This window comes from Lacerta agilis, chromosome 8 (assembly GCF_009819535.1).
Source record: "Lacerta agilis isolate rLacAgi1 chromosome 8, rLacAgi1.pri, whole genome shotgun sequence".
Taxonomy (NCBI): Eukaryota; Metazoa; Chordata; class Lepidosauria; order Squamata; family Lacertidae; genus Lacerta; species Lacerta agilis.
In genome coordinates this window covers 51,275,084-51,288,642 of record NC_046319.1, presented here as the reverse complement: position 1 = coordinate 51,288,642, position 13,559 = coordinate 51,275,084, and the positions used below count along the sequence as shown (strand labels likewise).

Sequence of the window (13,559 nt, the reverse complement as noted above, 5' to 3'; positions counted from 1 at the left end):
TCTGGTTCACCAGAAGCAGCTTTGTCATGCTGGCCACATGACCCGGAAGCCATACGCCAGCTCCCTCGGCCATTAACACGAGATGAGTGCCACAACCCCAGAGTTGGACACGACTGGACCTAATGGTCTGGGGTCCCTTTACCTTTTTATGGCATTTGCATGACTTGTGAGCAAAGAATGTGTGCAAAAACTACTCCCAAGGCACTTAAAGAACAGATAAGAAGCAAGTTCCATTGAGTCTTAGGGGGCAGCCCTGTTGAACACTTCAAAGAAATTGGACTCACTTCTGAGTCTACATGTCTAGAACTGCAAATACCGTTTTTAAAACTGAAGGCGGAATTGACTGACATTTACTGGTCACACAATTCCGCTTGCACAGAAAATAAGATTTTTTTTCATATAAAAAAAACTTGATAAAAATAAGTGGTTTTGCTGTTATGGGCAAGAAAGGATTTCCTAAAAATTAGAAAAACTAGGGGGAAAGTTAGAGGGTGGGGGTATGACGAGAGAGAGAGAGAGGCGACAGAGGAAAGCGCCATTCCGGTTCCTTTCCCTGAAAGACCTGTCAGTAGGTGTCGCGCCGCTCTCGGACAAGCAACCCTCCTCCGGCTAGGTGGTGACGTCTCCTGCCTCACTCTGCTCGCCGCGGCGACGTCGCCGCGGTCCTTACGCACTCCGAGAGGCGGTGGGCGTGACCGCCGGTGCCGTTGGCGTTGCGCGCGCAGGCTGCGGCGGGCGGGGCCTAAGGCAGCGAGGCCGGGCCGGGCCGAGCGGAGCTGAGGAGAGGAGTCGCATCCAAGATGGCGCCGTGCGGACGTGTCCCGGCCCGGAGACGCGGGCCGGGCCCTCTCCTCGCCGCTCCTTTCCTCTGGCTGCTCGTGGCTCTCGGGTCATCCCGGGCACAGCAGCAAGGCGGGGCAGCGGCGGGCGGGGCCGCCCAGGTGTTCCCGGGGCAGCAGCAGCAGCCGGCGGTCGTAGGGGGAATGGGGGGCCAGCCGCTGCCTCAGTTGGGGCTGGGAGCACTCCCGGGAGGCGGCGGAGGCGGAGCTGGGGGCGGCCGTCTGCCCCGCGGGGGCTCCTCGGCGGGAGGCGGCTGGAAGCTGGCGGACGAGCCGGTGTGCCGCGAAGACGTGACCCGCGTCTGCCCCAAGCACAGCTGGGCCAACAACCTGGCCGTCCTCGAGTGCCTGCAGGACGTGCGGGAGGTGAGCGGGGCGGGGCCCCCCTCCTAGCTGGTGGGGAAACTGAGGCCAGGGAGGTCGGGGTAGGGGGAGGGCTTCGGGGCAGTGGACCCCCATGGAGCAACTTTTTTGCGGCGGGCGGCTGCAGGGAGAGGCCAGCCCAGGTGCGGAGCAATGCACATAGCCTCCCCTGGTAATTTTAGGAAACCTGCGTCTGACCCAGGTCTACTTCTGTCCTCCGTCACTCTCCGGTGTAACCAAGAAGTGGCGCCCAGAATGGAGGTCTGCGGCCACAGGACCATGCACGCATGCATAGCTCCTCCTGGCCTCGGTTGCCAAGAGTTAGTGAGCAAGTGCAGCCCCTTCGCCAGTAGCTCCCTTTCCCTTCTGGCGCAGGAGCAAATCTTTTTTTTCAAGGGAAAAGGCCGAAGAGCTACACGGGAAAGCGAGGGCACTTCTGTGGGCAGAGCCCGTTTTCTGGCTCAGGCAGGCCTGCCGACAGCGGTGTTGCCAATTTCTGGCATTCATAGTTTAAAAGAAAACGGGGAAGGGAGCAGAGAGAGAGAAAATGTTGCTGTTTCTGGGAATTGGCCCAGATGAATATACCTATCATGATAGTTGCCCCCACCCCCATTGTGATGTTCTTCAAGATAAAGTTTATGCTGGGTACTTTTTCAGTAGGGATTGTCTTTTGGTCACACCCTCATGGCTGGTTGAGTTGTGTTAAAGTGAATCAATCCTGCTGCTGTATTTCTATTCCAACAGAGGTAGACAGCTTGATCCTATAATTTAGGATTGGCAAAACCCCCTACCTGGCTGCTTGCGACAAGAATCTCCTCTATTTGTGCATGGAGGGAGGCTTTTGTAAATACAAGAGCTTCCTTTTTCTTTCATGCACTGTACCACAAATGACTAATATAGTTATGTGTGTGTGCGGTCAGGCTAGTAACACGTGTGGCTTTTAATCATACGTCAACTACGGGTTCACTTTAGCAGCTGTAGAGCAAATAATAGTTTGCAATTTGAGACACATATGGGAAAAGTAATTGATCTCTTGCCATACTGAGTATGGCATTTTGTGTTGGGTCATTTGTGGGTCTGTTTTCAATATCAGCATGTAATATACCTATTCTTGAAGCAACCTTAGGTTGACTACCTGTTTGCAGCTTCAGACTAGCTAGCTTGGCAGGAATGCATGAATTCAGAGTTGTTACTGCTGCTAGAAATTGTTGTAAGTTTAGCTGGAGTTACTAGATTGTTACACAAGTTATTGCTTGTAAACAAAAAAATTGGAACTGAGGAAGCTGCATTATACTGAGTCAGATCATTGCTCTGTCTAGCTCAGTAGTGTCTACATTGACTGGTAGTGGGGTCTTGCAGGGTTTCATATAGATGACATTTCCAGACTTACCTGGAGTCACTGAGGATTGACCCTGCAAACTGTAGCATACAAAACAGATGCTTTACCATTGGCTTATGGCCTGTCCTGTCCTGTAAGCTGTTCAACTTGAATTTATTATCTGTGTTTCTATGGTTTGATATAGGATGCACAAGTCTCAGAAATGACTTAACACTTGCTCATTGTCATTCTTTGAGATACCAGTACCTCCTCTGAATAGAAATTAACCAAGTTTATTTTAGGTCTCTGTCTGGCTATTTCTGTGTCTTTTCATAAGAAGTGGGGAAATTTTTAGGAAGCTCTAAGTTGGACATCCTGAGAACCCTACATCAAACAGAACAAAGACACCGATCCCAGTGCAACCTAAGTCAGTACAAGATTGTTTCCCACAATCTTCTAAAGATTGTACTGTACTCAGATACACTGTCCCATCACATTAGAGCTACATTGGGCACTTCTGGCAATGCAGCTGATTCCAAGCAAGAGCATATCAGTTGAACCTTCCAACCCTGGTGAGAAAATGTGCATAGAAATTTGCTGTAAGCAGGCAAGTGATTATACTTTGAAAGTCAAGACTTTATCTACGAACCAATATATAGTATGTCTAAACATAGGGTTCAATACCACACCATCAGATTGCTTAGAATCTTTTGCATTGATATTCAGAAATTAGATCTTCTGGGGCATACCGGTACTTCTCTGTGTTTGTGTTTGTGTGTAGCCGCATAGGGGGCAGAACCTCAAGCATCTTGATGTACCAGAGGCCTCTGAACTCTGCTAATGAATGCAGTTAGATTGCCTTTGTTTTTTCTCTACTTGTCTCAACTTCATATTTGCCTGTTTATTGTGAGAAAAGGTTACTGGTTGTGAGATTTTGGGGGGATATATTTTAAAAGTGAACCCTCCCCCAATATTTTAATGAAAGTAGGTACAACACTTATTTTGTGATTAAAATGTTTATAAACTTTTCTGAATAAATTACTGAAACATCATTTGTTCTTTAAAGTGAGATTGTTTACTTATTTAAATTAAAAGATAAAGAGCCCTAACAGTCATATGATGCTGTGGCATTAACATTAACTTTGAATTTGAATTTTTGAATTCATTGTTTAGCAGTGCATTTATAGAAGGGGAAGTTCCTGGATTCAGGAAGTGTTTCACTTTCTGGCTGTGCCAAACTAAGTGAACACCATGTGAACGAATCACCATTCTCACTCATCCCCTCTTTCCTTGGTTTGTGAGCTGCAGTATTGCAGGGGTCAGTTTTGTGTCATATCTGTGTATCCCTCCAACATCCTTCCTGGTTTGAACTTAAGTAACTAGACTGCATTGCAGGGTTGGACTGAGACACAGGAAGCATGCACAACCACAGATCTAATGGCCCAGCATACTGTTTTGATGCTGAGGAGTGGAAACAGGGTCCCATAGTCGTCCCTCTGTGTGCAGGTGCTGTGCCTGAACAAGGATGAATTATGTCTGGGTGGTTTTCTATCTCTTGGTGTCATTGCTTGGAGTGCAGTTCAGAAACTGAACTTTGTGAGTTGACATTCATTGTCAATTTATCTTCAGCAATAACAAGCATAATGCAGAATGTGGTGTGTATGCCTCTCTGGATTGTGGCCTAATTCTTATAATGTTTGTAGAGCTTTCAGGTATTTAAAGCACTTCACATTTATTAACTTGTAATCCTTACAACAACCTTGTAATATTACAGTATTATTATCCTCTGTAAAGCAGATGGAGTGTGTGGGGTGGGGGGTGAAGTAGGTGACTAAGGCTGAGAGACTGCCTTGTTTAAGGCCACCTAGTGAGGTTATTCCAGAGGTGAGAATTGAACTAGGGATTTTTGATTACTGATAGCTTAGTCTCTTAGTCATTATGCCTAACTAACTGTAGCTGACACTTGTCGAGTATTTATTGTACAGGTGTGCCCTTTAGTTCTCTGTATGAATGTGCTTTAAGATGTAGCAGTATCAGAGAAGTAAAGTTTCATAAGCAACAAACATAACTCTGGGTTTCCACAGTCAAAACTCCTAGAGGGTGCTGTAGCCTTCATTGGAGGAGTGTGCAGAGTCAAAGTGCTTGCTCATGTATGTCACAATATGTTATGTACTGATAATGGGTACATAATTTAGCTAAATAGACAATTTTGTTGTTAAATTAATACTGTAATTTGTTGATTATATTACAGGGATGTCCACACACTCACCAGCAGCCACCTGTAATATAGGGATATACTTACCTGCCTTAAAGAATGGTTGCATGGGTTACTAAAATGTACATGAAAATTTTTGAATATTGTTAGACACATGGAGTTACTACTTCCACATGATCACACTGGGGATTACATCTGAGGAATTGCCTTCCTTTTAAATTTACAATTTTCTGATTTACCTGTACTGTATATTCTACTGAATTCAGTAAAGCTTACTCCAGGTTGGTGTGCGTAGTTTGTAAAACATTGCATCTTCAATTTAGTAACATATTTTTGCAGTTTATATTGTTCCCACTCTGTGCTACATTGTACAAAATTGTTTTATCATTTGTACAGTCATCCTATACTGTATCTAAGGCCCATTGAACTAAGTGGGACTTCCAACTGGGTTGTGCTGTAATCATTTTAATTTCATACCCTTAATTTAAGGGGGGGTGGTCTAGAAACCCTTTTTCAATGGCATAAAAACATTTAAAACGTTACATTCCTTTCTCACTTTCTTGTCTTGTATCTTCAGTTAAAAATCCAATAGGTAGTGTAGCAGTGAGAAATTAATGTGAGCAGACTTGAGTTGGCGATGTAGTGGTACGGCAGAAGCCTATTAGTTCATTCAGGATATTGAGCTATAGCTCTGATTTCTGTTGGATGATAGTGCCTCTTCTGTGGTTTACAAGAGCTTTTAGAGCGAATAAAGATACTGCTTGTTTGACAAGAGGTGACACTTCTGCTTGGATTCCTTGGTGGGCTGTCCTTCCCTTTTGCCTATTCCATTTAGAGCCTGGAGGTGTAGATGCATTTGCATCCACTGTTAGAAACTGAGATATGAAAGCTAGCAGCTAAATAGCATCTTAAACCGAGGTTATTGGCGCAACAACGGAATGTCTAGGCACACTTAAAAAAAAAATAACAATATCAAAGCTGAAAATAAATGAACTGCAGCTAAAATCTTATATTCATTTTTCACATGATCTAGTCCTCATCTGAGGGGATGCGGGTGGCGCTGTGGGTTAAACCACAAAGCTTAGGGCTTGCCAATTGGAAGGGTGGCAGTTTGAATTCCCACGACGGGGTGAGCTCCTGTTGCTCAGTCCCAACTAAAAGCTGTCAAAACCAACACAAAAACTAACAGAATATGAATTTTTAGAAACGGTACAGAATGGACAACCTATTCATCCAGGCTGGGAAGGTGTTTGCTGCATTAGCCACAAGTTATGGCATTTGCAGGTGGCGCTGTGGGTTAAACCACAGAGCCTAGGGATTGCTGATCAGAAGGTCGGTGGATCGAATCCCCGCGATGGGGGGTGACCTCCCGTTGCTCAGTCCCAGCTCCTGCCCACCTAGCAGTTTGAAAGCACGTCAAAAGTGCAAGTAGATACATAGGTACCGCTCCTGCAGGAAGGTAAACGGCATTTCCGTGTGCTGCTCTGGTTCATCAGAAGCGGCTTAGTCATGCTGGCCACATGACCCGGAAGCTGTATGCTGGCTCCCTTGGCCATTAACGCGAGATGAGTGCCGCAACCCCAGAGTCGGACACAACTGGACCTAACAGTCAAGGGGTCCTTTTTTTACCTTTACCTAGTCCTCATCTGATGACTGCAAAAAACAAAGCCATGCTTCTCCTGCCTGCCCCCCTAATATTCTTAAGAGCGCCTGGAAGTGGGGAGGCAGAAAAATGTCTTCCTTTCCTTCCTCTCTGCAGTTTTTTAATCAGAAATCTTTAGAGCAGTACTGCACCCAGAGCTCAAAAACTGCTCATGCTAATGAAATTCCATATTGCAAAACATGCCTAGAACAATGGGAGTTTCGAACGCTGTTCGCATCATCAAATTCTGTTGAATTGGAATGTCACCCAGAGCAGTGTTTTTCAACCTTTTTTGGGCAAAGGCACACTTATTTCATGAAAAAAATCACGAGGCACACCACCATTAGAAAATATTTAAAAAATTAACTCTGTGCCTATATTGACTATATATAAAGTAATTTTCCCACGGCACACCAGGCAACATCTCGCGGCACACTAGTGTGCCACGGAACAGTGGTTGAAAAACACTGACCCAGAGGGTTCTGTTTTTTAGCCTAAGTGTTTCTTGTGTTGCTATCTGATTTGTGTGTGTTAAGAGCTGTCAAGTTGCTTTAAATTCAGTAGATAACCTGATATGTGTAATATTTGTGATGGGTTTAGACTGGTTTTGACAACCTCTGTTATCTTCATAGAGCCGCCATTCTGTAGTGTGCAGGATCCTGCTTTGTCTGGAATTTGAAGTATTTGGATTGTCACATACTGACCTTGTTTATTTAGAAAATGGGTGGCGCTGTGGGTTAAACCACAGAGCCTAGGACTTGCAGATCAGAAGGTCGGCGGCTCGAATCCCCGCGATGGGGTGAGCTCCCGTTGCTCGGTCCCAGCTCCTGCCCACCTAGCAGTTCGAAAGCACATCAAAGTGCAAGTAGATAAATAGGTCCCGCTCCGGCGGGAAGGTGAATGGCGTTTCCGTGTGCTGCTCTGGTTCACCAGAAGTGGCTTTGTTATGCTGGCCACATGACCCGGAAGCTGTATGCCGGCTCCCTCGGCCAGAAATGCGAAATGAGCACTGCAACCTCAGAGTCGGACACTACTGGACCTAATGGTCAGGGGTCACTTTACTTTTTATAAGCCACTTATCGGTAATCAAAGAGTGTTCTCCAGGTTCAGGTGTAATATTCCTGGTCCAACAAAGTATAGCTTGTTGGAGTGGAAAAGAACAACAAACTTAAATAAGTGCTTCCTTATCACAACCCCCAGTGGAGACTGTTTTGTTAAATCACAGTTTCTCCATTACATTGCAACAGGAAGACTGGTTTTAACAAACCAGAAAAAAACTGTTTTGCAGCTGGGAATGAGAGGGGAGGAGATGGGGGAAGGAATGCTCTTGCTCATTGCTTGTTCCAAGAACACATACCAAAAAATGTTAAGTGTGAACTGGGTCAGTGTGCCTTTTGCTTGGATGTTGTCTTGTACCTTCTGGTGGAACAGAGTACTTTTTTGCCCACTTCTGACAATAAGTAACAGAACCTTTCAGAAAGGCGCCCAGAAAATTCATTAGTCCATCAGAAACATTACCATGCTATTGGCATGTACCTCTGGACTGCAAAGCATCTTGAACAGTGATTCTGGCATGTTTTGTCTTAAAGGAGTTGTACATACTTATTTACTCTGAGAAACAATTGTCCAAAGAGAAAGATAAAACAATAAGCTCAAATAATATTTAAATTTTTTATTGATTATACTTTATAGCCCACCTTTCCCCCCCAAGAAGTTTGTGGTGCACATAGTTTTCATTCCCCAACTTATCTACACAATAAATTTGTGAGGTAGGTTAGACTGAGATACAGCCCAAGGTCACCCAATGAACTTCATGGCTGAGTAGGGATTTGAACTCTGGTCTCCCACGTCATAGTGCAACAGTCTCTAACCATTATACTACACTGGCCCTTAAGTCCCATTGCATTCAGGTAAGTTTGGCGACTGCTGCCGCAGAGTAAGTCTTAATGAGACTTACTTCTGAGTAGACTTATATAATATATGTGTAAGTCTTATTACCAGATGGAGAATGAACTGATGAAAGGTGAATGTGAAAATAGAATGTTAGTAAAATTTTCAGGTGTCACGTGACTTCAAGAAAAAAGTCGAATATTTTGCAGTGATTCTCAGTTAGTTTAGCTTAATGTAATTTGCAGTAACGAAGTTGTTGATGACAACAGTTTGTAGGTCACTATTTGATCTTAATTTAATGAACCTGCTGAGCCTGAAACCCTTGACTTCATTTGTGTCCATGAAGTTATGGGTAGAGTGCATGACTTGTAAATACCACCTTTATCCCAGAAGGGGATAACATCAGTGCTCAACTGAATTGCTGTCCTTGGGTAGATTAGGAGTGGAGCATTGCGTTAATGAAAAATTAGAGTTTTGTCTTCTGCCCCCTGCCACTCTTCTCTGTGCTAAAATGTGCTATTGTGGCACTTGCATATTGCAATAACTTTTCTGGGTTTAAAAGTAAACCTACATATGTTATTACAAATTGGAATGTGACAGCTTTAGTGAACTAACCAATTAAGTGTTGATCAAGACTTTTAAAGCATTAACATTGTAAGAATAACAAAGAAAATCATCAATGAGTTGGATACTTATGCTAATTACAAAAAACAAAGACTGTTGTTACTGCCTTCCTACATAACACTAAGCTACAGTTTGTTTAAGAGTTGTCCCATAGATGAGCAAACAAGTCATGACTTGCTTTTCCAGAGCTTGGTTTATTTTCCTGCTGCTGTTGCCTTTGTAGCTTGGTGAGTGTTTGGGGTTAGATGGCTAAATCGACCATAGTTAAGCAAGGCTGTCTGATATCAACATAATGCCAAACCATAATTAAAACAAGGCAAGATTCATAAGCCAACAAAAAACCAAGGCTTCGTATCTTGGTTTGTTGCCAGAAAATGAACCATATTTCAGTCTGCTGGGCTCAGCCAGCAAACAAACCACACAATGGCTAAACAAATCCTGGCTTAGCATTATGCATGAACTGCTAGTAGGTAGTGACTTTTGCCACTGGTTACTGCTGGTGTTGCTTTTTGACGATGCCTATTGAAGCACTCAAAGTAGTTGATAGTTTTAAAAAATGTCTTATGATCCAGTATGATACAAAAAGAAACATAATGAGGAAGAAAGAAGAAAATAAGCAAATTCAAGCACCAGGGCTTTCATAATGGTACATAATGAAGTTGCATGCAGAGAGGTGGTATGTAGGAGACAGTTCAGGGGTGTGGGAGGTAGAGCCAAATGGCTGCTGATCGCAGCCTGGCTGTTGTGCCAAGATGGTATATCCCAAAAAAGCTCCATGGAAAACTTTACATATGTATATGTTTAATAGGCGATTCCAGCAAGTGTTTGCACATGTGCCTGGTGTTCTTGAATTGATATCATGCTTAACTGTTCTTGAATTGATATCATGTTTAACTGTTGTAAAAAGGGTGTCATTGTAAAATGTTTTGAATGCCTATTTTTTTTTTGCCTGTGCCTTTTACAATAAGACAGGCATGATAACTTCCTGCCAGTATGAAAATTTAAGTGAGCAGATGGTGCCTGGAGATTTGCAGCAGTATCACTAGAAGTGTTTCAGTCATTAAGCAGTTAGTATAGCTGTTTAACTCATTAGTTAAGGCTCATTAATGGGTAGTTGCCAATAAAAATGTAGTAAGCAGGTAGTTTACCTATTTCCAGCAGAGTCTGGACAAGATTCTCATGTTCACACTTGTATAGCTTGAGTAAGAAGCATGAACTGAAGCAAATGGGGATTGATGTACTCTGAGGATGTGTCTTAAGCATTTGGAGGAAGGGAAGCTGATTAGAGTGGTCTTCTTCCCTAGGCCACTACACTGCAGTTTGATTAGTTAAGGTAGATAATCCCCACCCCTGCATCTCTCTAACCACAGGGTAATAGATTGCTGTGGTGATGAGTCATGCTTGTGCTTTAACTGCTGTTACTTGAATGCTCTGGCAGTTCTATTCCTTTTCACTAAGCAAGTTTGAACTGTGTTAAAACTGTGTTTGCTTTCATGCTCTGAACGAGTCTTCTAGAAAACTCATTATACTTGTTTTTCCCCTGAGCTGAACAGATGCTTCAGGGAAATGCAGTAAAAGTAACGTATTTGGATTCCACCTTTGTGCAGGAATTGTATAGAGAAATAGTGTTCTTCCTTAACCAAACTTTTACTAGGTGCACATGATTTCTTAGAACAGTTGTGTCTGCTAGAAATTATTCATATGCAGATTGAGAACAAGTGGGATTAGAAAGGTTGTTTCTCAACATTCTGTGTCCTTGGTCTTCGTGGCCTTCTGTGTGTTGGTGGTGAAGCTGAGTGAAGCTGATTCACTTTCTTGGGATAGGTGGTTGTGGTTGGAAGTGATCTCTATGTTCTTCCCAATCTTAACTCTGGCAAAGTGGGATTTGTCATGGCAGGGGTCCCCAGTTGGTGAGTAGGATATTTGTGGTTTTAACAACAGCAGAAGAGAACTAGAATGAGAATGTTGAAGGTATAAGCAGCGTTCAAAATTAGCTGGGTGCTAGTTGGATTTTAAGACAGGCTGCTGTCCTTTTGTGAGGCAGTGAAGATGTCTGGGCGCCAGGTTTGGTGCCTAACATCTCCATCTGGCTGGCTGGCGTGAGCAATCAGTTGGTCTGCAGAGCAGCATGCCTGTTGCATAAATCAGTTGATCTGCGGGGTAGCAGTGTCCCATAGATCACTTGGCTTGCGCAGCACCAAAAGAGGCATATATTTTGGTACTGTGTGAGCCAGGTGAATCTCCTCAGCTGGCCAGCCGCTTCAGCTCCTCAGCCTTCAGTGGCTCCACTTCATCCAGGAGGCTGGCATTCTCCTTGACTCCCTCTGCTGCTGAATTGTCCACTGGCACTAGGCCGCTTCCTGTTGTGCTGTTCTCGCTCAACAGAGGCTGCTTGGGACTGGCCTTGTTTGGGCAAGCCCTGCAGCAGACAGCTGCTCCTGGTGGTGGCAGGGGATGGCAGCAAAGCAGCCAAGAAATCTTTTAGGGCTGCTGCCTGGAGCTCCACTAGCACTGCGGATGTGGAGCTGCTTGTTTTGCTTCTCCAGCTCCTTCAGCTTCTGCACTTGGGCACCGGGTTCACGTTGGAGTTAATGTCTCCCGACTCCTCCATGGTGCCCCATGGCTCTACCCAACCCCGTGACCCTCTCTGCTGCCTCCTTCTGTCCTCCTATTCTTCCTCCCTCCCTTTCTCACCATTGCCTGCTGCACTCTTCTACTCCAACAGTAGCAAGTTAAGGCTAGGGTGGGGGGGGACTTAGTTTCAAATTGTTTGTTTTGCCTATTAGTTCTGTTTTGTGAAGTTGCAGGGGGATCAGAGGCCTAGACCTTCTTTGATGGATTTCTTGTAGATTTCTGTTTTCTCTTTGACCCAATGCTTTATTCTCTCTCTTAGGTTAGATCTGGTACCAAAATATTCATTTGAACCAGAACAAAGAAGCAAGCAATTTTGGGCACATGGTGATCTTTAGTCAGTAGGCTTTTGCTGGCAGATACTTTGCCTGTCTTGTGTCAAGTAAATATATATCTCCTATCTCAGATCTGGTTTTGAGCATACTTTGCAAGTTTCCATTTTACTTTAATGAAAAATCTCCCTGCTATTTGATGTCCCTAAAGTCTATGGATCAACTTTTGTGAAACCCAAAGTTTCTGATCTTTTCAGAATTAAATACATATTGTTTTATAGAAAACATTTTAATGGAAACAAGCAATGCTGAAAAGTGCCCAGATGATATGGAAATAACTCATTTTGTATTGATTATGTAAAGAAGGAGGAAAAGGCTATCTGAGATGAATGGGGAGGAGATTCTCACCTAATTTACATGTAGGATAACTGCTGGGTGTTCTAATCTGGGTTTCCTGATGCTGCCCTGTGCTGTGTTAATGTCCTTTTTGGAGAAATCCTCATATGTGTGAGAGCAAAGGTCCTGCTGCTTTTGTTCTGTGAGTCAGTTCATAGTTCTATGTTAGCACTGAGGCAGGAGGCAGAAAATTGTTATCAGCTATTTCTGGAAGGTAGGATGAGGGGAGCAAGGAGTCTAGCTTAAAGATGGCATGAAATGTTGCATTTGTGTACTGTATGCATGTTAAGCTTTAGTTCCACCAAAGAGAGTAAGAAAGATTCTCTCATAAAATTAAGAGACGTAATACGTTTATTTGGGTATGCGTGTGACTCTGCAGGGTGGTGCCCTTACTACTGGTCTTAGAGAGAATAAATGGAACCAGGCTGTAAACTGTTCTACCCTTTTGCATTAACTTCTCTTCATCAGAGCTATAATTTGTTGTTCACTGATCTGTGTCTTCAATTAACCAATATTGACACAGCTGAACCTTCCATTAAGGAATGAATATTCACTGTGACGCTTGAGTGTGGCAACTACTGGGCCAGTTTGGATTATCTCCATGTCTGTAAGCCTGCACTGGCCCTGTTTTGCAGCTGTGTAACCAAACCAATGATCTGAACCATACTGTGATGCTCAGTCATATGACAGATTTCTAATAGTACAAGTATAAACCCATGCATTTACAGACAAATGTGTGTTATGGGGGCTCATTTGCTGGAAACATTCATTCGAATAAAAATATCAAAATATAGGCCTTATAATAGGGAAGGCGTCTGAGAGTGAGCTGTCATATTGGATGGTGCTGCTCGTGCTCTTGTGGAAGGACACAGTCTTCTTGTGAAGCTTAGGTGGGCATCCTATCTTGTTGAGCAGTGTGAAGAGTCCTTTTCGGCTGAAAAACCTTTGTCAGGTCTATGAAGGCGATATACAAGGGCATCTCTATTTTCAGCATTTTTTCCTGCAGCTGGCACAGTAAGAAAATCATGTCAACTGTTGTTGACCTCTGAGCTGTAAAGCCCCATTGTGACTTTGGATAGACCCTAGTATGATAATGTGTGGAATACTGCTGTTTGCCCATAAACATGGAGAATGAATTCAAAGTAGAGCAAAGGGCAGCTAGAATTAGGGTGTGGAGTGCAGGACCTGGAAAATGGGTACAAACTAGGTGGGTTTTTTTTTGGGGGGGTGATTCCTTGTGTGCCTGTGCACAATCAAAAACTATTGAGTGTTGGCTTGCAATTCTTGAACTGTTTGATCTATTAGTATGTCTAACCCAATATGCTGTTGTGTGTTGTGCTGTTGCCTCCAGATGCAAAATGGGCATTGT

At 43.8% G+C, this 13,559-nt stretch overlaps 1 protein-coding gene across 3 annotated transcripts in view; it reads left to right on the top strand.

The window, feature by feature from the left end:
- The first annotated feature begins 742 nt into the window (after positions 1–742).
- The window catches only part of GLG1 (golgi glycoprotein 1), a 64,431-nt gene continuing 51,614 nt past the window's right edge, over positions 743–13,559 (top strand). For all 3 annotated transcript variants that reach the window (XM_033157416.1, XM_033157415.1, XM_033157417.1), the window contains exon 1: positions 743–1,205. In XM_033157416.1, the coding sequence (XP_033013307.1) occupies positions 801–1,205 (405 nt within the window). In that variant the 5' untranslated portion in view covers positions 743–800. The remainder of the gene's footprint in view (positions 1,206–13,559) is intronic.